The sequence below is a fragment of the Aethalodelphis obliquidens genome, unplaced genomic scaffold (genome assembly GCF_003676395.1).
Source record: "Aethalodelphis obliquidens isolate GAN/ISIS:26980383/991018 unplaced genomic scaffold, ASM367639v1 scaffold3, whole genome shotgun sequence".
NCBI lineage: Eukaryota > Metazoa > Chordata > Mammalia > Artiodactyla > Delphinidae > Aethalodelphis > Aethalodelphis obliquidens.
This window is the reverse complement of record NW_020837947.1, coordinates 37683977-37711139: the sequence shown is the minus strand read 5'-3', so window position 1 is coordinate 37711139 and position 27163 is coordinate 37683977. Positions and strand designations below refer to the sequence as shown.

Sequence of the window (27163 nt, the reverse complement as noted above, 5' to 3'; positions counted from 1 at the left end):
CCAACTTTCTATTTTCCTGATTCTGCACTTCAGCTTTATGTAAACTAAGACAGCCCCACTGCTCTGGGCAGATCCACTCAGATCTCTTGTAAGTGGGAGTTGTGGATTAAAACACACACACACACACACACACACACACAGACACACACACACACAGACACAAATCTCTACAGCTCATGATGAAATATAATGACTTACATAGACGTTGTTTTGCAGGAACATCATCAACTATTTTTAACTGATGATCACTTGAAGACTCTTAGTATCTCTGTACAGGAAGTGCAGACAAGCACAGCTAACCTTGTAAAGTCATACACACATACATTTCTTTGCTTACAGAAGACAAAAGAAATTTATTTCTGATGATTCTGAAAGGGAGCAGATTTCACTACCTCAAAATATATCTCTTTGGCATAAGGATTATTTTTCAGCTAAATGCAATCAAAGCCCAGCAGGGGCTTCCCTGGTGGCGCAGTGGTTGAGAGTCCGCCTGCCAATGCAGGGGACACGGGTTCATGCCCCGGTTTGGGAAGATCCCACATGCCGCGGAGCGGCTAGGCCCGTGAGCCATGGCCGCTGAGCCTGCGCGTCCGGAGCCTGTGCTCCGCAACGCGAGAGACCGCAACTGTGAGAGGCCCGCGTACCGCAAAAAAAAAAAAAAAAAAAGCCCAGCAGGAAAAGCTGTTAACCTTCCCCTCAACTGCCTAAATTTACATTGGAAAGGGGTCCTGTACCAAGGAGAGAGCTATTACCAGAGATACCAAGAAACTTATCTGCATAACATGACACTCTTTGTTTTCCAAACGCCTACTCTCCCTTCCTGTGAATAGCCTTCCTTCCTTTTGTATACTCAGACCCCTCCTATTTTCCTTAGCTCAGGATGTTATTTATATATGTCTCAATTACCTGGGTGCCCTTTGAGTCTCATATTTTTATGGGGCTCCGGTATGTATGAACAATGTTTATTTTTCTCCCGTTAATCTGTCTTATATCAATTTAATTATTAGACCAGCCATAGAACCTAGACAGGAAGAAGGAAAAATTTTCTGCGCCTACAATTCAAACTTAAGGATAAATTAAATGTCTCTGCATGTTTTATTGCAACATTACATTTTCTTTGGGGATTGTATTACATCACTATGGTCACTGTCTCTGGCTAACAGATGTCCAAAGAATCCAATGTAGCCTCTACACAGTGTGCTAGTTCTGTCTCCTTACACTTTAGCCAGGAAATGATGACCATTCAGGCTCCTGCCCAATTGAGTAACAGCATGATACCAATTTAGACTTCAGAAGGATATTTTTCTCATAAGCAGACGATGCCTAATTTTTTACTCTCAATTATTCTTGCCCGCAAAGAACTATTTGTGTAAGAATGGAAAATTAAATGTAAAAGAGTCAAGTCAGTAAGTGGAAATTTATTGCCCTATGGTTTTCGGCAAACTTCAAAGAAAAATAAAATTTCTTATATTAATACTATCTTCTAGTTATTCAATAATTTCTATAGACAGGTAAATGCCTCTACCTTATGCAACATAACAGTAATGTATAGTAGGTAAAATTTCATTTAACCTTTTGCATTCTTTAAGAACAGTTCACTTAAACTGAACCAATTCTGGATACAAGGGACAAAGAAGGTCAAAGTGGTCATTATTTACCTCCAAATGTATGTGCTTTGCCAATAGGTTAGAGTCCAACCTGAGAACATGATAAGTCTCAGCAACAGATTCTAGTTGGAATGATAAGCCATTCTGGTAACAGTAAACCTCAAAGATTGTTTTGTGGCTTAGAAAGCACAGAGGTCAAAGTATCTCAATCCAAGTGTGAGACTGTCCAAGGTCCTTAAAGGTACAATGGTCAATTTGAATTTTGATAACTGGAGAAGGGAAAAATAAATGAAGAGTGACAGTTAGCTCAATGTGTCAGGAAGCAATGAAAAGGATCCCTTTGTTTTCCTGAGTTATTGGTAACCTTACCTAATGTATCAGTTCTCCACTAGTGTTTACTCTGTCCATTATGATATGAGGGGCACTCAAGAGAAGGGGCAAGTTACTTCCAAAGAAGATGGGAAGTGTACTCTGACTTCTTTCACTAGTCCTGGTTTTCCCCTATCCCCTTTCTCATTATCTGTAGGGAATTATATGTGAATATGAGAAGTGGAGAAAAGAGTAGAAGTCTCCTTTTAGATACTTATTGTTATTATTCATCTCCCATTCTAAAACCAATACTTCATCATGCTAGGCTTTATTTTATTTTATTATTTTTTTAAACATCTTTATTGAAGTATAATTGCTTTACATTGTTGTGTTAGTTTCTGCTGTATAACAAAGTGAATCAGCTATACGTATACTTATATCCCCATATCCTCTCCCTCTTGCATCTCCCTCCCACCCTCCCTACCCCACCCCTCTAGGTGGTCACAAAGCACTGAGCTGATCTCCCTGTGCTATGCCCCTGCTTCCTACTAGCTATCTGTTTTACATTTGGTAGTGTATACATGTCAGTGCCACTCTCTCACTTCATCCCAGCTAACACTTCCCCCTCTCCATGTCCTCAAGTCCATTCTCTACGTCTGCATCTTTATTCCCATCCTGCCCCTAGGTCCTTCAGAACCATTTATTTTTTTAGATTACATATATATGTGTTAGTATACCGTATTTATTTTTCTCTTCCTGACTTTCTTCACTCTGTATGACAGACTCTAGGTCCATCCACCTCACTACAAATAACTCAATTTAATGCATTTTTTTAATTAAAGGAACTCAAAGAATTTAAACTCTGGTTTTCATGCTTTATAACTCAACGGTGATAACCAAAAAATATACCCTCCTAAATCAGGCTGTTTTTCTAAAGTCTAATGCCAAATAAGCAATTGGGTTAGAGTCCAATGTCTCTGAAGAGGTATTAGTCTCAGCACCAGACTTGTGAAGTGCTGGGAAACAAGAGAAGCAGATATAATAATGTATTCTTTTGCTGAGAAAAAATAAAAAATTAGTATTATTTAGAGTATTCATTATTTCTGGATTGCAATGGTCATTAAATGATTATTTGAATAATTGTCGTACAAAAGATGGCATAAATCAATAGTATTCTAGTGTAATTAAAAATGCATTTCGTGGGCCTCCCTGGTGGCGCAGTGGTTGAGAGTCCGCCTGCCGATGCAGGGGACGTGGGTTCGTGCCCCGGTCTGGGAAGATCCCACATGCTGCGGAGCGGCTGGGCCCGTGAGCCATGGCCGCTGAGCCTGCGCGTCCGGAGCCTGTGCTCTGCAACGGGAGAGGCCACAACAGTGAGAGGCCCGCGTACCACCAAAAAAAAAAAAAAAATGCATTTCATTCAGAAAATCTAGACATACATAAGCTATTAAAAGATCTATACAAAAATATTGTCATCACTGGCATGTATTAAAATGCAGCTTAGTGTTTAAGATAACTAATGCTTGAGTCAATCTGCTTCATTCAAATTTAATTCTCATACCTACTAGTTGTGTGAACTTCACTTCCTCATCTGTAAAATGAGGTTAATGATAGTACCTACCACATAGATTTACATGAGGATTAAAATAAGTTAAAATGTAAAGGATTTAGAGCAGCACCTGATATCTAATAAGCATCATGTAAAATATTGGCTATTATTATTATTACTTGTCTCCCTCACTAAATTCTAAATTTGATGAGGGCAAAAACTATGTCTATTTTGTTCCACAGTAAATTTTCAATAATAATTGGTATATACTAACCACTCGATAAATATATACTGAATTAAAAAATAAATGTTTAAGCAAGATTATAAGCTATCAACTCTTGCACAATATAGAAAGTTGTGGTAGATAGTATCTCACCAGTTCTTTAAGACACGACGCACAAATGATTCAAACACTAAAATGAGTGTGGTTGAAAATTTGGGACAGTAAAATGTTGCATTTCTCAACCTTTTTACTTTCTATTAGAAATGTTGAAGAAAGTTGCAGAATTTTACTATTTGTGGAAATTTAAAAATGTATGTGAAAGGTATTGTAAGCTGCAACACTTGTACAAAAGGTAGTAGGGTTTTTTTGTTTGTTTTTTTGTTTGTTTAAAGGAACTTTATTCATAATTGCTAAAACTTGGAAGTAACCGAGGTGTCCTTCAGTAGGTGAATGAAGAAATACATTGTGGTACCTCCAGACAATGGAATATTACTCAGCACTAAAAAGAAATACACTATCAAGCCATGAAAAGACATGGAGGAAACTTAAAAGCATGTTACCAATGCATTTTTAAAGCATTTCTTCCTACAGTGATCAATATGGGTGCCAATAAGTTAGGGTTTTTTAATATTGTTTTTCTGGAACACTGTAAAGCTAAATAATAATAAAATTTAAAACACTGTGCATTTTTAATACTTTGCCTTAACTTATCCACAGATGTTTATATAAAATATATCAACTATAAATTGACATTATATAATTGACAATTATGCCTATAATAAAATATTGACAGTCAAATATCATGTTCATTTCAACAGAAAAATATTGGGACAGGAGTTAAAAGTGGGATATGCTATTCCACCTAACTTGAAAGAGTTCAAAATTTCTATTTCTTTTGTTCTACATGTTAGGTAGTTAAAAAAAAAAAAAAAACCAAAACAAAAATTACCAGTGATTCTCAACTCCGTGCATCAGATTCAAATGATGTCTTAACTGGACTTACTTTTTCCACAAGAGACCAAACTCTCGTGATTTTGAAAAACGGAACGTACAGAGTTGAAAAGAATCTGGAATACATATAAACCTAACAGTTTCTCATTCACAGCCTTCTCAATTACACACCCAATCTTATTTCCAGATAGGAATGCAGCAACCCTGAGATTATTCTTGCTCCAACAGGAGCTACTTAAAATGGTTGGGCCTGAGTCGAGCTGTCTCAGCCTTTCTTTTTTTTTTTAATTTATTTTATTTTTGGCTGTGCTGGGTCTTTGTTGCTGCACGTGGGCTCTCTCTAGTTGCGGAGAGCAGGGGACTACTCTTTGTTGTGGTGCATGTGCTTCTCATCGTGGCAGCTTCTCTTATTGCGGAGCATGGGCACTAGGCACGCCAGGCTTCAGTAGTTGTGGCACGCGGGCTCAATAGTTGTGGCACACAGGCTTAGTTGCTCCGCGGCATGTGGGATCTTCCTGGACGAGGGCTCCAACCCGCGTCCCCTACGTTAGCAGGCGGATTTTTAACCACTGTGCCACCAGGGAAGTCCTGTCTCAGCCTTTTTATTCTCCATGATGTTGGCACCAAAATTTAATCCCTTGCTTTCATTGGCTTGCTCCTTCAGGCTCCAGTGTTACCAGTATCATTTCCATCACTGTGGTTCCAGTTTGCTTGCCTTGATAGAAATGAGCTCTTTTGGGCCCAGGGTTCACAACAGCTGCAACTCCTTAGAGAAGTAAGTCTCTGGATCATTCATCAGATCTCTCCTCAGTCTTTTTCATTCTGATCCCATCACCAAGCCTCACTGTCTGCTCTCTCTGCGTTTTGCCCTTTGTCCTCACAGGTCTGATCAATATTGGGAAAGACAACCAGAAGATAAAGCAGTGAGTTCCTTGAGCAGCCTGAGGGCAATATGCAGCAGTGCAGTTATGGAGCTGAGTTTTAATCTAGACTTATTTAGAGGAGTAGTCCAAAGATTAATGTATCTACTTAACAGTGTTACTAGGGCCAACCTGGTAACCAGTATTCTGAGGCTACGAATTTTAACAAGTTTAGTCACCTTTCCATTCTCCCTCCTTTTTTCACTCACAGTATTTTTCAGACACTTAAAGTTCTGCCTGGGGTAAGGCACCGAAGCTGCCAACAAAGATGGATGTAATGAAATCTCTGGCACAGAAACATGTCCATCTATCTTACTCCCAGTGACGTGATACAACCTTCTGAATGGCCTAATCCTAAAGTCTTGAATATTTATGAAGCTCAGATTCCCTGGTTCTTCCTTATTCACCCTGACTGCAAAGAGCTAATGTGGATTTCAATAAAGTGAGAAAAATACACAATGAAAGAACTGAGTTTAAATTTACTGGGCTCTTTTCAACCCCAGGAGCTTTAGGGAAATCTTAAAACACGATTATAAGGAGAATGTAATTTGTTTTGCTCTAAGTAAAGAAGAGCTTCTTCCTCTGCCATTGGCATGAATCAAGAACAATTTCACAGAATATCAGCCTTCATATTTGGGTCCTGTTCAAACTTCAAGATGGTTCCTTAGTTCAAAGAGCAAGTAGTTGGAAAGCAAGGAAATTCAACATAATGTACAGGGGATTTTGGCTCTTTCCACAAAGGCAAGTGATAATTTAGCTCATAAGGCCACCATGCCCCCAAAATTGAAGATCAATTTTTCCGTCCCAAAAAAATGAGTATGTATGGGTCCGAAGGACTAAAAGTATTCTTTCTTAACTTTAAAGCTAGATGTCAGAAAGTGACATTATAAATGTAATTTCTTGTTAAGAGACTATTATTGTCTCCTAAAATTACATATTTCAAAGAACATAAATGCTGTAATGATTATTCTTACATACAGACTTATTATAGACTAAGGTTTAAGTAAGAATAAACTGTAAAAAGAGATAAGTATATCCATTACGTTGCACTTAGAAATGTTAGTACAAAAAATTAAAAAGCTCTATCCCCAGTAAAAATTATACTTTTATGAATGTTTACATAATCTGGAAAGTCCACATCACATGAATGTTAATACAGAACTATGAAAGAAAAATCGTATTAGGTTTGTGAGAAACCAGTATCTTTTTTTTTGAAAAAGAAATAGAAAAATGCTAAGCTGCCTATGCTGAATAGACATATATTTTTAACTTCGTTTTAAAATACACTGTTTATTTAGCTCCTCTGCCCATTTTTTAATTTGGTTGCTTGTTTTTTGTTGTTGCTGCTTTGTTTTGTTTGTTTATTTTTTAGATTCCAAGAGATACAGAGAACAAACTGGTGATTACTGGGGGAGTGCAAGGAGAGGGCCAGACGAAATAGATGAAAGGGATTAAGAAGTATAAACTTCCAGCCATAAAACAAAAAATCACAGGAATGTAATGTACACATAGGGAATATAGTCCATAATTTTGTAGTAACTGTGTATAGTGATGGATGGTAATTGGTTTTACTGCAGTGAACATTTCATAATGCATAAAAATACTGAATCACTATTTTGTACACCTGAAACTAATATAATATTGTATGTTAATTATAACTCAATAAAAATTGTATAATGTAATAATTTAGGATAAAATGATATTGCTTTATATTTCAATTGTAATTCTTGCTTTAGGTATATTTCATCTAAACTTTGGTGCTGCCGCTCACTTACTTTGAAAATGTTTGCCATGTTAACTAATGGGCAAAGCCAGCCTTTGTTTTCAAATTTCTTACGTAAATCAAACTTACCCTTTTTCAAAAAAATATAATTTTTGCTTTTCAGTTTAAAAAAAATTTTAGTGTGTATTTTGAGGAAATTATTATGAAAGTAATAAATTTTGCAACATATTTAAATTATTTGGATTTAATATAATAAGTTTATTTTACAATAAGTTATAAAACAAGACAAACCAATATTCTGCTGCACATTATTTTACTTGAACTAATGTCAGGTACCATATAAGTAAAATTTTTAGTTGTTTATGGAGCTAGGAGTATTTTTAAAAATTTGATATTCCTGAAATATACATGTTAGGGGGATACCAAATTTTGATGTTTTACTTTTGGGAATAATATTTAAAGTTGCAAATATAAAAGAAATAACTCCAATAATTTTGTTAGATATCATGATAAAATTTTATAATTTATAGGCAAAGTAGAATATATATTAAATCTATACATTTACATATATATATTTATTGAGCAGCCAGCTGGCATATAGTGGGGGTTTTTTTGTTAGTAGGAGGTAGAAAATACATATAATAAAAAACATATAATGAATAAATGATACATAATATATTATGTATATATATACATACAAACATATATATATATATATATATATACATACACATAGTGAAATGGTTCTGCAAATAGTATATAATTTAATTTTTTGTCAATAGGAGGTACAAAATATTAAACATTTTATATTAAATGATATATGATAAGGTTTGACATCAGTTAGATTAAGTATTTCATAATATAATTAATTACATAAGGTAAGTTTTAAATTTCTTTTTGAACAATACAGAATTATTCTGAAATGCATCAGAAATGTGACATCCATGGGTTTATTCAATGCATTGTTAACAGTCTGGTTGCCTTAGAAATATTCAGTTATATTTAAAAGAATTAGTGTCACTAACCTACACTGCTTTGATTGTTTCAAAGTAGTTTCAAACCAGTGACACTTCCTAGGAACAAATATTGAGAATAACTGAAAAGAACTGCTTACATTTAAATTTTTAAAAGCCATTTTTAGCTTTCAGTATTTCCTATGGATGTTCTTTCTGTTTTGCTCTCAAGGGAGTCTCCCTCAAGAGCAATGCACTCTTTCACATTATTCAGCTAAATAAAAGGCAAAACCATTAAATGAAACTTGCCATTGTTCCCATCTCCCTGCTCTACCTTATCTCTGACTTCAGAACATCCCATCATGACACAGAACACCTGAGTATCAGCACCATGCCTCTCCTTTAGCAGATATATGCAAGATAGGACAGGAAGGCCTATTGGTCTCTTTGGTTGGCATTCTAGCAATGTGAAGATGTGTGAAAGACACTTCTTTATCTCGTAACATAGAAGAATTACTATGATAACCTTGGATATGTTCTCAGGCAGATCAATTTTAGGAAAGAATACAAATGTAATTTGATTCCTTTGATGCTATCCTCACTCGTTTATCCCTTGGAAAGTGTGGTGTTAACATGTCCATGATAGGTACCCTGGTGTGAAGAATGCTACTCAACAGGCTGATTCTAGGTAAACAAAGCACACCCACCCTACATAGCAAAGAATTGTTCCAGAATATATAATTTACAATGGTATTGGTTTTCATAGTTATGTTTTAAGTAATTGTACAATAAAAATGTAATATTTTACAATGATTCAGTGCCTTCAGCCTGCATCATGGAGTATTTGAAATAGAATTTAATATTTAAAAATTTTGACAAGCTGAAAAGTAAATATGCATGAAGAATGTAAAGACACTAGGTACTACACTTAATACCCTAAAGCTAATATTTATATATAACAACATAAGCCACAGAAGAGCAGATTCAAAAATTTCAACCATATTAATAATCAGTTTAATAATCAATCAGGCAACCCTGAGATTATTTGACTGTACTGTTATTCCATATCAAATTAAAATTGCAAACTCCACCCATAAATAACAAGGTAGCTAAATTTTTATTTTGGTAAAAATAGCAATAACTGGACAAATGAAACCAACATTTTAAGCACATTTAAATAAAATGCTTCATATAGATACAGGACAGTCGAATAAACAATGTCACAGCCTGATAATTAGGTAATATAAAATGGCTAAATATCATTGAATGTGTCTGAATGGGAAAGAGTACTAATGAAGAGACTAATAAAGACTCATTTAGACAGGTGAAAATCAAATATTTTAAGAGGATATAATTCTAGATTATCAAAAAAAACCTAAAAAACTTCTTAAACCACAATTTTAAAATATAGAATTTATAAAATAATTCATCATAAGATAGAGATAAGCTCATGGAATCTCTTCCCTAATAATAACATTAAAAATATACTTTTAAAAGCAGAATATGTATTAGAAATGCTTTGTAAAATATCACATACTGATTTAAAATTCATTGTTTCTATGACTCTACAAAAGAAAAGGTTTTAAATAAAAAATAATTGTAATTAAATATATTTCTTTTATAACTAATGTTTATTACAGCCTCTGTACCCAAGGTAGGATGTATAAGATGTTGCTTTAAATGTCCACTTTCTCATGTAACTCTGTAAATAATAATATTAAGAAAATATATTCAGGTGATTTTAGTCAATTCTCCTTTTAGACATTAGTGTACATGGTTTTAAATATATATATCCTTTAGACTGCTTTAACTAATGATCATTACTGACATTTTTTAAAAGTATCTTAAACAACTATTTAACAGTTTTTCTGTTGATTTGGTAAAGCAATACAATAATTTAAAAACAATAATTAAACAGTTTTGCGTGTATTTGCAATTTATGCTAATCATTTCATAAAACTTAATTTTAAAACAATCCCACCAGAAAATTCAAATAAAAAGCAATGAACAGATTCTATATTAAATACTAGATATTGATTTATGGAGAATATGATCTAATATGATATTCTTGTAGAATTTATTTTATAAATAAGAAAATATTTGTTTTTCACTCTTCCATATCCAAATGGAATAAATATATATACAAGCTGTAATTTCCAGACCATCACTGGTAACTCATTAGCTTAAACTTTGACTATGTTCTGGGCAGTATCCATTGGAGATCAGCTATAAAAAGACTCTGCTTTTTACCTCAAGAAGTTTATAAACTAATCTAGATTCTCCATACCTGGATTTGATGACTTAAGAATGTCTTGAGTTCTTGGGTTCTCACCATGGATTTGTGAGTAGGGCAACCCATCCTTTCTGCTCTCAATAGCTTCATAAACACTTTCATTTCTGAACGGCGGTTCCACACTTGAGTTTCACTACTTTACCTTTTACTGGGCAAGTTACAGATACAAATTTTCCAAATGAACATACACTAAGTAGATTTTATCCCAAACAGTGAGGTTATCATCATCTGTCAGGCAAGGCCGAAGCTCCAAATTTGGATCCTATTGCTTGCTCACAGTAGGTCTAGGGAGATAGCAACAGAGGCCAGCAAGTTCTCCTCTGTAATAAATACTCCCAAGAGCTATGGCCCAACATGTGCAGCAATAACTAACTGTATTAAGTCTGGCTTTTATGTTTCTATCTCATACCAAATATACCTCAGGATGGTATCCTTTGCTCCCTATTATTCCTTCTAGACATAATTCCTACCCCTTCCTGTAAAAATCTCTGAGGCTTTTGCCCCACAGTTATAACCCCTTTTTCCCAGTCATATTGCTCCCATCTTTTGGATTTATGATCATTCCATTCAGTGACTGACGACATTGCTTATTCCTTCAAGGAATCCCTGTAAACCACAACCAAGCACACCCAGATGACTCTGCGGCTTTGGGATGACACATAGTACATACTGACTGCATATGCCTGTGCCTTCAAGATTATTATCCTCCACACTATCTCAGCTCCCTGTCCAATAGATATCACCTAAAATTGAAAAATAATACTGACAATAACATAAGAAAAAGAATAAAAATTTAAAATCTATATATTTGGCCACAGTGAGAATAATAAAGATCATGGGCATCCTCATCTTCTGGGCCATTTAGAAAACTATAGAACTCACCCCTCATTCCTGCAATTCAAATTCACATTGATCAGTGTGTAGATTGATTTGCACATCTACTGAAGAAGGTATTTATTAAATAATCAACTTAAAAATGATGGGATTAGCTTCATTGGAAAGAATCGAGTATTTCTTTTCTTAACTATAAATCTTAATCTAACCATTAAACAGAAACTCTACATTAAAAATAAATTGTCTGTAACAAAGTAAAATCTATTTAAGTTATGGTGAAAATCAACATTACCATAAAAGAAAAATATTTTTTTTCAAAGGTCAACACAACTAACCTTTTTTTTTCAAGGGAGGCTCCTCTATTTCTCCTAAACCAAGGCAAAAACAGTAAATTAGAAAAACTTTCAGCAGAGCATAATATTGCCTATTTTCCCATTTTCTTTCATTCATTTTTAAAAAGCCATCTATTAGTTTTGATTATAGTAGTTCATATATTACTTTGCCTTCCAAATTCCAATTTTTAAGTATACACTTTGCCTATGTACATTTATTTGAGATAGTTTCACTTTTATGAGTTCAATAAAATTGTGGCAGTGATCCAAATTATACATTATAGTTCGTATATCATGTTCATTTCAGTCCTCTATTGTTCATCTCGACCTCTCACAGGAGCCAAAAAATACAAATTCAGACAAAGTCAGAAAGGACTAAAATAATAAGAGCTTTCCTGGTAGTCAAGGCTGAATATGTAATTTCTGATGAGTAAGGCTGATCTTAAAAATGCCATCTAAAAAGCAGAATTACAACGCTTTGTTCTTTTCACATCCACTCAATAGCAGTTTACATGTGGTTTAAGTTTGTTATTTCCTTTTGATCATCAATACATTCTAGAGAGTAAATAGCTTAGTTGCATAATTGTTGTGACATTTAGAATGTGTCCCTCCGTTCTACACCTCCATTTGATTCAATTAATTAACTTTCATTGTGATTTTAGTAGGATTGCTTTCTCTATTTGACTGTAAATATGAATTATATGTATAACATATTTATACGTATATTTAGTTTTCAAACTTGGGAAATAGCAGCCATTTTTTGTTCCTGAAGAAGCATATAAATGTGTTTCTATGGTGGTTCTGTAGGATCGTATAATAAGTCCCTCTCTACTATAATGCTACTCTAATGCAGCATTTGACATCTTTGCCATAATGGCAGATAAGCTATAAGATGAAAGCCATATAGAGACCAATTTACTGAGTTTGGCAGCCTGTTGATAGGCTATTTGCACTCTGAAGTGTATTCATTTTGGTTTAGCCTGACCCAAGTGCTCATGTGTGCTTAAACTTAAGCAAACTGTTGTAATGCGTATCAATCATCGGTCCTAGCAGTTAGATATATTTCTATGCTCTTTGTACCTTTATCAGTGTCCTTGTCTCCATCATCATCTTCTTCATCACCCTCAGACGAGATGATGTCAGACAACAAAGAAAAGAAGCCATAGACCCAGTCCGTGGTTTCCTCCACAGCATCATGTACAAGTTTTAGAGGATCTGAGCCAATCTTGGAAATAGAGCTTGCTAAAAGTAATTAAAAACAAAGAGAAGTTTTGTAATCATTCCCAAAGAAACTAAGAAAAGCTGCTTTTCCTGATTTATTCTTTTAACACATTTGAGTTACTTCTAGTAACTTCAATGGATAGAATTAGGAAAAACTGAAGTCTGTAAATCTTCCCTTTCTTATATCCTAGGAGATATAATTGTTTGTGAAATAAAAGATTAAATAAAAAAAAGGCAAGCAAGAAAACAGACACATTAGGGATTTCCAATATGTTGTTATTCTCATTCTAGTTACATGAAAGTTGCTCTGAAGGGTTAAGGGTAGCCTTTAAGATCTGATTGAAGAGGTGATATATCTAGAAATATGGTTTAAGTTGCACCTGATTTTTCATCAATCTGTAATTAAATTTTTAGATTTATGTTTTCCTTAATTTTAAAAACTAAGCTTTTCAGGGATTCTTCTCCCTTTGACATCTTAAGGGACTAGAATTATATCAACATATTATACTTTCTAAGGGTTAAGTATGCCAAAATTAGGTTTTTACTCTGATTGAGATAGGAAGTCATTGGAAGGTCTGAGCAGAGGAAAAAGTGATTTGATTTATGTAACATTTGCCATGTTGAAGATTGAAAGAGTGCCTGGTTGGAAACAGGGAGATCAGTAAGAAGCCAAATGAAATAATCCATAATCCAAGGGAAAGAAGATGGTGATTTCTATATGGGTGGTACCAGTTTGTGTGGTGAGGTGTGATCAGATTCTGAGTGTATCTAAAAGATAGAATTAATGTATAGACTGACAGTATGGCTGTTGGATGTGAGAGAAAGAGAGGGGTGTGGAATAACTTCAAGGTTTTTGGTTTGAGAAACTGGAAGGATGAAAATGCCATTTACTGAAATGGGGAGGACTGGAGAGAAACCGGGTTTGTTGCCCAGAATATTTAAGTAGCTGAGTTTTAAACTTGTTAAACTTGAGTTGTCTATTGGAACTCTATGTGGAGATGTAGACATTTGTATAGCTCAATATGTTCTACAAAAATGAAGTTCTAGCTGAAGACGGAAACTTGGAAATTCAATAAAGAATAGAAAACATTCAAAGCTATGACACTGAATGTGATCACTAAGGGAGTGGACCTAGGAACACGCCAACATTTACAAGACAGTGAAATAAGTCAGAGAGATGAGGAAGAACCAGCAATGGCTTCTGAGGAGAGAATAGAGACAGACAGAGACAAAGAGACACAGAGGGAGATTAATTGAGAGGCAGAAAAAAAAAAGAGTATAATGTACTAGATATCAAGTCAAGAAATTGTTTCTGTGAGGATAAAGTGAGCAGTTGGCAAATGTTGCTGATAGGTCAAGAAAGATGAAGACTGAGAACACAGCTTTAGATTTAATGATGAGGATGACACTGGTGACCTTCAAAGGGCAATTTCAGTGAAATACATTCAAGACTAAATGGGAAGAATTTAGAGGTAGTAAGTATATTTTACTGTAAAATGACAGAGATTGGCAATAGTTGAAGGACTAGAATCATAGTGGGGTTTCCCTTGCTTATGTTGTTCAAGTGGGAAGAACGTTCCATTTTTATGTTGATGGGTAAGATGCCATAGAGAGGGACAAATAATATTAGAGATAAGATTCCTGGGGAAATTTTTAATTTCAGAGGATTCACGACCCATCACAAGGATGCCAAGTTACAACTGGTCTCAGGGAAACCTACCTCCATGATTCAGTGACAACATAACTTTACTCTTTGGACCTTATTTCACTGCATTCTGGAGAGTGTCATGTGAGCAAGATACGGTAGTCTGAAAGGTGAGATTAAACCTTAGAGAAAGGAAATGAAGTGGAATTTTATAATTGCATTTGAGAATTTTAAAACAATTATATGTAAGGAACTGGACTGGACTGGTACCATTAAAGGCATTTTTAGCACTAGTATATTTTATATCTAATGGAAGAATATTGCAAATGGGATTTTTATGATCTGAATAGATTGAGACCATTTCCCCATTCCTCTTCTTTCTAAGTGTTCACTGAGGAACTTAACAATAAAATCCAACAAAATAGATATCAGTTTAATTATCCTTATGCTTAAATGCACTATATATACACTTTGCAGACATGTATATTGCCTGGTTCTAAGATAGTCAAACCAGGTTATTTTCATGAAAAAAATATTTTGCTACCTTGAGACCAGCTTCTGATTTTCAGGCACATGGAAAACAACTTTAAAAACATATATAGATATGGATATAGATATATCTTTAAAAAGATAGTAGTCCTCAAGTTAATTCTTATTCCTTCTCTAAGACATCACATCCAAATTATAACAGTGGGAATAATATTATACAATGCAACTAAACCTTTTATAGATGTTTTCTTTTTTAATCATACTTCTCTACCTTTCATGTTTCCATGAGTTAAATTACATACATTAAAACAAGGATCATCATAAAAATGGTAGTAGCTAACACTTTTAGGGTGTATATTACCTGCCAGGTACCATTCTAAGAACTTTATGTATACTAACTCACTTTTTCCTTTCAAAAACCCAATGAGGTAGACATCTCTATTTTAAATATAAGAAAACTGAGACAGAGGGAAGTTAAATAAAATACCTAAGGCTGCATAGCTAGTAAGTAACGGAGCCAGATTTTGCACCATCCAGGGTATGACTCAACTACTATGCAATACTGCAATCAAAAAGCAAACAAACAAACAAAACCATGAATTTGCAATTGGTTCTGTAGTAAGATGTTGGATTAGAGATTCTGGGAGGGCTTTTCTTGCTTTTAAAAGGGGGAACAAGGACTTTGCTGCATGAGAATATAAAGCCTGGAACTGCTATAGCAGCTTATAACCATGAGGACTGACTCACTGAGGAAGGCAAAGGCTAAAAATGAAAGAACTTGAGTCAAGTGCAGCTCTCCTACCTAGCGCTGAACCATGCCACACTGAAGCCAGAGACAAAAGGAAAAATCAGTAACAATGCTTCTGTCTTTATTTAAAATTTTGATATTTTGTTCATCCCAGATTTTTGCATTAGTTTTTTTTTGTTTTTTTTTGCGGTACGCGGGCCTCTCACTGTTGTGGCCTCTCCCGTTGCGGAGCACAGGCTCCGGATGCGCAGGCTCAGCGGCCATGGCTCACGGGCCCAGCCGCTCCGCAGCATGAGGGACTTTCCCGGACCGGGGCACGAACCCGTGTCCCCTGCATCGGCAGGCGGACTCTCAACCACTGCGCCACCTGGGAAGTCCTCATTTTGCTATGTTTAAATGCCTTCTTTTATAAATGAGTGAGTACCAGGATATTGCCATACTCAATAACAGATATTATATTTTAAAAGTATAAAAACTTAAAAAATAGTTGTATGTAATCACCTGCCCTGAATTACATAAATGAGTTAACTTCAAAATCAAGCGTCTCTGCATAGATTTTCCTTCCACTAGATTTTTAACATAGACCATATACAGAGGTTGAAATTCCCTGTAACCTTTTATCCTTACCCTCAGTGAACACTTCTCAGAATATGGCAAAATAAAAAGCTGGATTCATAAAATTCCCATGGTACTTCTAATGTTCATCACACTATGAAAGATTTTTACTTATGTCTGTGGTGTTGGGGCCTGAGGACAAAATAAGAGGTACTCAGGAAGAAAAAATGAGCAAAAAGTAAAGGAAGCAGTGGAATCTGGAGCCTGTGAGGGTTGAGAGAACACACTGGAAACTGCATCAGTCCTAAGACCTCCAAACCCTTCTCATGGAGTTAAATATGTACCTAGGCCAGGAGTGAAAAAGCCAAAGGAAGCTCTGGGAGGTGCTGGGGTCGCTGCAGGAGCAGCTGCTGTCCCATGCCAACAAGGTGAGTCAAGGGATCAGTGACAACAGGCGTGTGCAACTGCCCCTGGTCCCCTGCAATGACCTCCCTGGTAATGCTTGCCTCTGCCTCTCAAATCTCTCACACAATGATCCTTCTGGCTCACACAAACCCACAACCATGCAGGGGAGGGAATTCTAGAAAACATGGTTTTATCCTAGCCAAAATGACACAATACAAATCCACGACACCTAGCTTCAATAGTTACCATTTGGATAAATGGATAAAATAGTTACCATTTTACCAGTTTTTTTCTTCTCTCCCACATTTATCTTTTCTTTTTTCTAGTTTAGTAAATATTTTAAAGCAAATCCTAGATACCTAAATTCTTAATCCCAGATCCGTAAATACTTCAGCATGCATGTCTGTTCCATAATTTGTTTGATAGTTTCTTGTTTGAGGCACAAAAAAATGTCCAAAGTAAGTTTTGTATCTTTCTTTTGCCAAGTATGGAATCAGCCACTTCTTGAAGGAATCACAGTTCCTTTTATTGGGAAATGGTATTTTGAGACCAAAATTTGGTCAGCAGGGGTGCTCATTGAGTTGGATTTGGCCAAGAAATATGAAATTTCAGTCATGTGTTTACACTGACATTTCCAAGTAAAATCTGGAATTTTCACACACCATTTTTGCTATTAAACTCACATTTCTTCTCTTCTGTTGAAAATCTGATTTCTTAATGATATCAACTTAATTAATTACTTCATTTTTTCCTACAGTATACCAATAACAATTTCAAATAAAATGACAGCAATACTACTAATAACAATAAAAACAGTGAATAGAGTTTTAGATCTCTTTTCATTTCTTTTCCTCATTGAACTATATCATACTAAGGACAGAGAGTCAGAATTGTATGTTTTAAAGTTATTTAAAGTAATTATTTTCTCTGGTTATGCAAATAACTTGATATAGATTTAGGTTCATTTGCTTCAGTGCGTTTTCAAATTTTAGTGATTAATTTTAATTATTTAAAATTTTTTAATTATAAAATGACATTTACAAGTTCCCTAAGTCAAAACCATTTAAGAGCACATATTAAGAAAAGTTTTGTTGCCATCCTAATCCCTTGCTATACTGTCCTCTTCTTTTGACAGCTACCTAATTTTGTTAATTTTGGCTTATACTTTCATTATTTCATATATTTATTTCATATACATATTTATATTTAAAGGAAGACATCTAAAATTTTAAATAGGGGAATAATAAAATGAGATTTGCCATTTACAGTAATCTGGCCACAGAATGAGAAAAGAGGAAGAGGCAAGATTAGAGGCAAAGAGTAAATATATGGCTAGTGTAACAATTTTGGGGAAACCAAGGCAAGAGTTCTAGAGACAAGGTACAGAGTATAGAACAGAATCAACAGATGTTTGGAAAGTAGAATGAGTTCTTTTTGATCACTGAACGTTCATGGGTAGTGGGGAAAGAGGAAAGTATGTGAAGAGTCCCACTTTTCTGACTTAAGAAACTGGATTTGTAATCTAGGAGGCTGACCTGGAAAGAAATATTGGGCTGGCCAAAAAGTTCGTTCGAGTTTTTGTACCATTGTATGAAAAACCCGAACGAACTTTTTGGCCAACCCAATATAACCAGCTCAGTTAGGAATTTTGAGTTTGATGTTCCAAATGAATGTCAACACAATTAGAAAAATGGAGAGAGATTAGGGTTAAAGATATGGACTGGGAAGTCATTATGTGTGAAAGTCAGTTATAAGCAAACTTCTGGGTGAGTAGGTCAATTAAGGGGAAAATAAAAATGCTGATGAGCTGATTTTTTTTTCAAAATACAATAGCTTACTGACTCCCATGGTGGGAAAAATGCATTTTCCTAAAACTTATCTTGCATGCTTTAATTGTTTTGAACCGTGTCACTGTTCTTGGCCTCTGCTTCTGACTATCTGGCCATTTTAGAGAAGGGTTGATCCTGTTATTAGATTAAGAGACAGATATTAAAGATAAGCAGGCTAAGTATGATGGCAGCTTACTCATCACTTGTATGGGCAACACAAAGTCATCGCAGCTAAAGCAATGGAACAAGGTGATATTGTCTAAGAGGGGCAAGAAGCTCATGGTGTCAAAGAAGAGTTATAAAAGTCATAAGAGGACATGGTTTTAATAAGCAAGTGCTGGTCAACAGTTCTAGTGCTGAAAAGTTTAACCAAGACGAAGATGTTAAGCATGCAAGTTGTTCTTTTGTTCATTTGTTCGATTTTCTTCATTAAGAAGTCAAGTGTGTATTTGAGACACTTCAGCAGAGTGATAGAATAGTGTCAGATTGTCTCTTTGAGGGGCTTGGCTAGAGGGATAGAAACAAAAAGGTTTGTAGCTAAATAGAGATATAGGGAGGTGAGGGAAATTTGCTGGTTTTTCCAAGTTAGAAAACACATAAACATGTAGAAAGGAAGGAGGGAATAGAGGGGAGATTGTGAAGATACAGGAAGGAGTCACGTTGAAAGCATACCTTCATGAGGCCCTTTCCTCTCATACACACCCAGACACACATATTTCTTTTTATTTTTTTTTCGGTACGCGGGCCTCTCACTGTTGTGGCCTCTCCCGTTGCGGAGCACAGGCTCCGGACGCGCAGGCTCAGCGGCCATGGCTCACGGGTCCAGTCGCTCCGCGGCATGTGGGATCTTCCCGGACCGGGGCACGAACCCGTGTTCCCTGCATCGGCAGGCGGACTCTCAACCACTGCGCCACCAGGGAAGCCCCCACATATTTCTTTAAGAGTGATAAGCCCTTTTATAAAACAAGATCTTCCTGAAGCAATAACTTGTACTTCTCTGTTAAATTAAACAAGGAGGCCATTAGACTGAGGTGGCTCTAATACCTTAGCAGCCTTTAACAGCAAACAAAACCTAAGCCTTTAAGCGTCTCAAGGTTAAGAAATCAAACCTAGGACAACAAGTCACAAAGAGCCAGCTAGCCTTTCCCAAATAAGGCAAACACTTAAGCTGTAGCCAATCAAATGATTTCCTTGCTTTGCTTCCGCCTCTTCTCTGTAAAAGTTTTTCCTGAACTCCTGTCAGCAGAGTGCTCCCTACGCATTTTGGGTTTGGTGCTGCCTGATACAAATCAATTTTTGCTTATATTCTTAAAATTCTGGATATGCCTCAGTTTATCTTTTAATATCCCAGATAAACACAGATTCCCAAAACATTGTCATTTTCTCTTTCTCTCCCTTTCTCTCTCCATCTCTCTTATCATCTTCTTCCCCTCTCTCTCCTACCTCTGATCTCCGGATACTGCTCATATTAGATTGCAATGATCAGGCTTCTCCATCCTTTAGTGAGAATCACACAAAAAATAAAATAAAATGAAGGGTGAACACAAAGCTCTTGAAATGCATCAGATTCTAAAAGATAAAACCCATTTGAATTACAATTTTGAAAAAAATAAAATCCTTGCAGATGTTAGATATTTAGATGAATTTAAAGAAAAGAAAAACTAGGATCCTGATTTAAAAGCAGTTTTGGTGAGCTAATTGTTTTATTGACTGCACAAGGAAATGACTGTCAGTTTTCTAATCTACATTTGAATAGTCATAGTGTAGCTCCAATCCTTGCCATTCAACATCTGAGGCATGAGCATTTTCCTTCTGATTTTTAACATTTTCTCAATTGAAATTTTCCCATACTCATCTTTACTATTAACTAACTTCAGTATTTTAGAAATGTGCACTTGTGTGGAACCCTAATGAAATTAAACACAAGCATCTTTAGTTTTAATTGTGTGACTATTTCAATATTTAAAAGTTTCAAAATATGTTTCTAAGTTGTCCTTTGCTGTTCCTCAACTGCTACTTTTTGAGGCAATAAGAAGCATTAATGCAAATAAATGTACATTTCACCTCTCTTTCTCAATATGACCCCAATCAACCAATTTTTTGCTGGCAAAACTGTGTTGCAGGTGTTTAAGCCTGGAATATTTCCAGCTAGCTGGAGCTAGACCCATGTTTATAGACCCATGTCAAATAAAGGGCATTTTACATTTTGAAACAAAAAATCATAAACAACTTTTGGCTTCTTTTATTCATGTCAAGCATCTGTATAAAAATGGAAGAGTCTTACTATAATTTTATTAATAATCATGGTGTGGATGTTATTATATTAATTGAAAAATTAACTTTCCTTCCTCCTCTTAAAAATGTATATCTTAAGTATAAATACAATCCCAGTGTTACATGTATTAACAAGGAACGAGAAAGCAAGTTTTCTGTAGATTTATAGATTTCTATAGATTTGTTTCCAAGCTAATAGGATTAATTTCCTGGTAGCACAAGAACAGTCAAAATATCATAGTACTCCAGTTAGATGACTTACTTGGATCATTATGTTATCAATTTAGCAGACCAGTGAAAAAGAAAGATACTAGATTTGGGATTCATACAGCAATTAGCGTATCCTGACTACGTACTGAATAAACGTGTATTTCATCAAGTCAAGGATTGGTTTTGGAAACTCTTGACTATATTATATATTCTCTTTAGCTATTCTATTGCTCAGTGTTAGCCAAAAAATAATTTTTAAAAAATAAATTTATTTATTTTTGGCTGTGTTGGGTCTTCGTTGCTGCGCGCGCGCTCTCTCTAGTTGTGGAGAGCAGGGGCTAATCTTCACTGTGGTGCGAGGGCTTCTCATTGCGGTGGTTTCTCTTGTTGCAGAGCATGGGCTCCAGGCACAGGCTTCAGTAGTTGTGGCATGTGGGCTCAGTAGTTGTGGCGCATGGGCTTAGTTGCTCTGGGGCATATGGGATCTTCCTGGACAAGGGGTCGAACCCTTGTGCCCTGCATTGGCAGGCGGATTCTTAACCCCTGTGCCACGAGGGAAGTCCTCAAAGAAATAATTTTAAAGTTTTTTTAACCACATTAAAATGGAGCATGTAGGGCCATGAATTATGTTCTTACTATATCATATAAAAATAATAAGCCATTTCAGAATGGCTAGAACATTCCCTCAATGTGAAAATAAAATACAATACTTTAATCATTGGATTACTATTGTGTAATTGGTAGAATCTATGTATATTCAAATGATATTTAAAATTGGAAATCATGTAGTCAATTCATCTTTTTGAAATATGCCTATTCATCTTTCTGAAACATTGAATAAGCTTAAAGTCATGAAGAATAAATTAAAATAATACTAACTACAATTTATCTAACAATTACTATTGCCATTCAAAATTCCAAATGTTTTGTATATATTAACTCATTCAATGCTCACAGAACCATATGAAGCAGATACTCTTATTGCCTACAGAGAATGAAACTGAGGCACAGGGAAGTCATGTTCCCAAGGTTACACAGCTACTAATTGGAGTCAGGACTTCAACCCAGTACTTTAGCCCCCAGAGCCTGCATTCAACTAATTCACTTGGGTCTTGAAGTCCACGTGTTCTTTTATTATTACTGTTGTGTAGTTTTGCTTGTTTGCTTGCTATATATGCTTAGCAAATAACTCCTGTTAAGCTCATACAAATTTTACTAAACAATGTGTGCCAGGCAATAAGCAGGTTAACAGGAATATTAAGATAAATGAGACAATCCTACCTTTGAGACGCTTAAGGTTCAATCAGAGAAATAGAGGTTTAAAAAGTAAATCTTAACACTATCAAAATCATCATAAACTATAAAGAACGACTGCTCATTACTTAGCATTCAGAGTGTAAAAAACACTACCACCTTTTCCTCTATTTATTTACTTATTTATTCATTCTTTCATCTCAACATTCATTCAAATGTTTATTGAGCTCACAGTGCTAAACACTTCTAAGCACTAGAAAAATCAAGCAAATAAAATAGACGGTCATTTTCTTTGCAAACCTAACAGATCAGTAGAGAAGAAAGATATTAAATAAGTAACCACACACAATCAAATGTATGTAACTTGTAATAAGTGCTGTGTGTAAAGAGTAAATGATATAATGGGGAATTAGGATAGAGTGACTTGATTTACACTGAAAGTTCAGGAAAGGTTTCTCTAAGGAAGTGAATCCAAACAAAGCACTAAAAGATGTTTAATAGCTGGACCATCAAAAAGTGGGGTATTAACGTACGGTATGATTTATAATTGTATCCATCTAGATACATGTATAAATATAAAGTCTCCTTTGCTAAGGGTCAAATGAGTGGTATAGAGCATTGGTATCAAAGTTGGATTTCTTGACCTTGAAATCTGCCACCAGCAAAAACCTGGAGCCCAACGTCGAATTACCAACTTTTTATTTTGTAAGAAAATGTCATTTAAAAACTGTAACAGGAGAAATATCTGTCATTATCATCATTTCAAAAGAGAATTTTAAGACCAAAAACGTAGGAACAATAGAATTAAGGACACATCTTTAAAGTGGATATATTTTTCTTTATCTTTTTCTTCATTTCATGAAGAATCAACAAACTCTGATTAGGATCTGGGAACCATTGGACTATAAAAACTTCTATTTCCTTGAGGTGTTTATAAGCAGATTGGAATTAGGTAATGAAATGCATCCTTATAGATGTAGTGACCAAGAAGACCAAACAGGCCTGGGACATTGAACAGAAAATGTAGGATTTGAGATAAGACTTGAATCAGAATAAGAAGCACAAAAATATCAGCTATTCTTGAAAACTCAGTACACATGAGAAATGATAAAGTCTAAAATGTTGCATTTAGTGTCCCAGTTTTCCAAGTCTCCTAAAATGTAATAACATATTCACACATATGCAGTCACACAGGCATTTCTATATACACACACACAGACACATATACATATATATATATAACATTAAATGTTAAATTTAAACATTCTGATTGACTTTGGGTCTTCCCTGAATCACTTTGCTCCTCTAAACTCATAGCCTGACAAACAGTACACCTGTTTTACTGGGCTAAGTGCCAGGGGAAAAAAAATATCAGGGAAATTAATTTTTAAGAGCAGTAGATAAATGGCACACCTCATTAGAAAGTCTATTTAAAAGGCACATCAGGAGATGTCTGCAAGACTTTCATAAGAAATTGATGCTTCCTACCATCATATTCTTGCTGCTCTCTTCTCAGATTACTGATCTTACTTCCTGGTAATAAGACTCAAATTCAAGTTGCATTTAATGAGTGCCTCCTATGTGCCAGGCGGGTATGTTTTACATAGATTATCTTATCTAATTCTTTCAAAATTGTTTTGAAATAAGTATATTTTGCGGAATGCCTGCAAGAATTACTAAACGTACTTTGAGACCCCCTGGTACAGCCATATAATGATCTTCCCTTCTTACGGATGAAGATGCTAATAAATTATGACCCTTGTTTTTAGGTAAGAAAAGCCACGAATTACTACAATTTATTCACGTACATTCTGACCTAGAGGAAAATCATTAACATGCACCAATAACTAAGTTTGTAGTCATTTCTTTAGAAATCCTACTTGCTCGCATTTATTGTTTAGAGAGAAAGCTGTCTCTTTGTAAATAAGGCAAAGAAGTCTGTAAGGAATGTCAACAAAAGATCACGAATTCTGACCCTGAAAGAATCATTAAACTATCACGGCACCCCACCGTTTTCTGGAAGGACTTCCTGGCTGAGTCTACAGAAGCTTGGGGGCGATGCCTCTAGCAGCCTTTGTGACCCCCTAGGCTCAGTTATTAAGGAATGAACATTACTCTGCCCCTCCACCCCAACTTGGGGTTTCGGAAGACATAATACCCAGGTGATCAGACACCTTGGTTTTTGCCTACTGTCCTGAGGTAAATATTCATAGCTTTCCATTTCACACTCACAAGTGTCCTGTTTTGGATGATAAATTATATAGTCATCCTATGGGGTGGTTTTGTGTGCTGTCAAATCACTAAACTTGAATCACATTTCCCAGAATTCCCTTACATGAATGTTCCAGGTAACAGTTGGGTACAAGAGAAATTTGCACAAGCTTTGGAAGGCAAAATAGAAGTAATAGCCATTGTTTACTCTCTGAAGGTTGATATAGGGCAGGTGCTGTCACCTCTCATGCACATTATGGCAGGTATGCTGGCTGGTCTTGACGTGTGACAGCAGCAGGCTGCATCTCTTCCAGTTCCCACTGACTGGCCCTCCTCCTTCAGCATCTCCTTCAGCAGGTGGAGGGCACCAGCTTATATTGCAGCTCACCCACGTCATCGTAATTTGAGGTGGTGAGAGTCAAATGAGGGTTCCAGGTTGTCCTTTGTCTCCCCTATTCTTTTTCCATCTGCCTTTTTCAGTGATGGGGTTTGGGACATGCTACCCCAAAATGTGGCACCTTAGCATATTGAATATTTTCAGCTGAAGGAATGGAAGAAATAGCATGTGCAAGAAGAACCTTCTGACCCTCCCCTAAAGCAGGTCATAAAGCCCTCCTGTGACAGAGGCCCTCCCTACACCCAGAGGAAAGGAATGTCCTTATCCTCAAATGCACAGAGGAATCTGAATGAACAGGACTTACTGTGTCCCCCAATCTGCTACACTTAGCTCAGACCCTTTTTCGTCGTGTCACATTTTTTCACCGCTTTCCACTTATCACCAAACCTAGCATAAAAATGCTCAGTTTTAACTGCCTCTTAAGGGCTTCACTTCCTTATGAAGAAAGGCTCCTATGTCCCATAAAGCTTATATTAAATAAACATGAGCGCTTTTCTCTCGTTAATTTGTCTTTTGTTAGAGGGGCCCCAGCCTAGAATTTAGAAAGGGAGAGGAAAAAGATATTTTTTCTCCTCTACACTATCTTCCACTCTGCTGACTTCTGACCCTGTACCAGATAAACTGCAACAGCCTCACCTAGACTGCTTAATCAGCTCCCATGAATGCATAAGCCATATAAAATAAACTCCCTATTTAACATCACTTACAGTGACTCTACTCTCATCAAAGTCTGACAGATAGACCATAGCATTGTTCGAATAGTATTTTAACATTATGTTTAGTAAGAAATGAAGGGTAGGTAGAATCTCTTTCCTAGTATCTGATTTTTGTGTCCTAAAATTTGTCTTATTTCAAAAGATGAAGTAAAGTCACAAATTTTGCAGACCAGAAACCAAGCTGCCATCCCCATTTTACAGACAAGAAAATATAATTTCTTAGTCATGCTAACTTGTAGGTTATAGAGATATCAGTGAACCCAAGTCTTCTGAAATAAGCATATGAGTGAACCCAAGTCTTTTGAAATAAGCCAATTCTATTAGTGCTTCACAAGTAGATTGTATACAGATCAACCAGATCAAATTCAGAAAATAGGGAATTGTGAAGATTGGCTAGAGGAGAATCATTCTTCTCAATCCCATATAGTACTTGCTTATGAAAATAGGTTTTCATTTCTATGTAAACATTTTTTAATATCTTGGAAGCATTCACCTACTTTTCTCAAGTGTCAGAGCCCAAGGACAGGTGCTCTCTCTGGCTTTCAGAGCGACTATTTCTAGTATGCTTTCTTGTACCACCAACCTTGTTTTTTAAACATTAACGATACATATTTCGAAGACTACTATGTGGTACAAAAGGCTCATCATGGTAATAATATTAATCCCTGGTAAATGTTTGAAATGTATCAATTAAAGATAGCATTAGAAACACAGGATCATTTACATTTTGAAACTCTTAATGAAGCAAATGGTATTTTTTCTGTGAAAAAAACATTAAAAAGGCAAGTTAAAACTTAATAAATGGAGAAAAGAAATCAGAATTTTAATACAAGTGGATGTATCCCATTCAACCAGTGGTTAATACAGGTTTTATGCTATAATTATATAATGTCCTTGAATTTATTATACTCTTTTGGTTCTAGAAGTTGATCATTCAAATTTTAATTTGAATTTCTTATTTGAAGAATTAATATATATGTCTGGAAGAATTTTAGCTTTGAGACTTTTTAAAATTTCAAATCCATTGGAGAATATTCGTCTTCTGAAATATAGCTTCAGGTTGCCAGCCATACCAACACACCATCTTTCTCTTTGCACCTGTTGTAATTACAATCTTTCTTTGTCAATTAGAGTACTGAATGGTACTTCCTTAGATCTAAGTATTTATCTTAAGATACATAACTTGGCAATATAACTTTCTGAGAGTAAAATATGTGGTAGCCAGCCATCACAGTGGCCCCCAGTGATTCTTGCCTGTGGGCATTCCTACCATTGTATAGTCTCATCCAACACTGAATAGGGTTGACCTGTTATGACCTAAAGGATTTTGCAGAAATGGCAGTGTGGGATTTAAAAGTGTAGGTCATAAGGGGCATTGTGGCTTCTGCCTTGCTCTTTCTCGAGTCACTCAGTCTAGGCGATGCCAGTTGCCATGATGTGAGCACACACCAGCATTAACTTAAAAGCTGAATGAGTGAGACATCTTGCCAACTGGTCCGCAACCCCAGAAAAAAA

General features: G+C 35.6%; 1 protein-coding gene across 1 annotated transcript in view; it reads right to left on the bottom strand.

Annotated features, from left to right (window-relative positions):
• The window catches only part of LOC113605895 (triadin-like), a 118153-nt gene that overhangs the window by 26933 nt on the left and 64057 nt on the right, over window positions 1-27163 (bottom strand). The window contains exons 3-4 of the mRNA XM_027079594.1: window positions 12775-12936; window positions 11698-11730 (exon numbers count right to left, since the gene is read on the bottom strand). Of these exons, the coding sequence (XP_026935395.1) occupies window positions 11698-11730; window positions 12775-12936 (195 nt within the window). The remainder of the gene's footprint in view (window positions 1-11697; window positions 11731-12774; window positions 12937-27163) is intronic.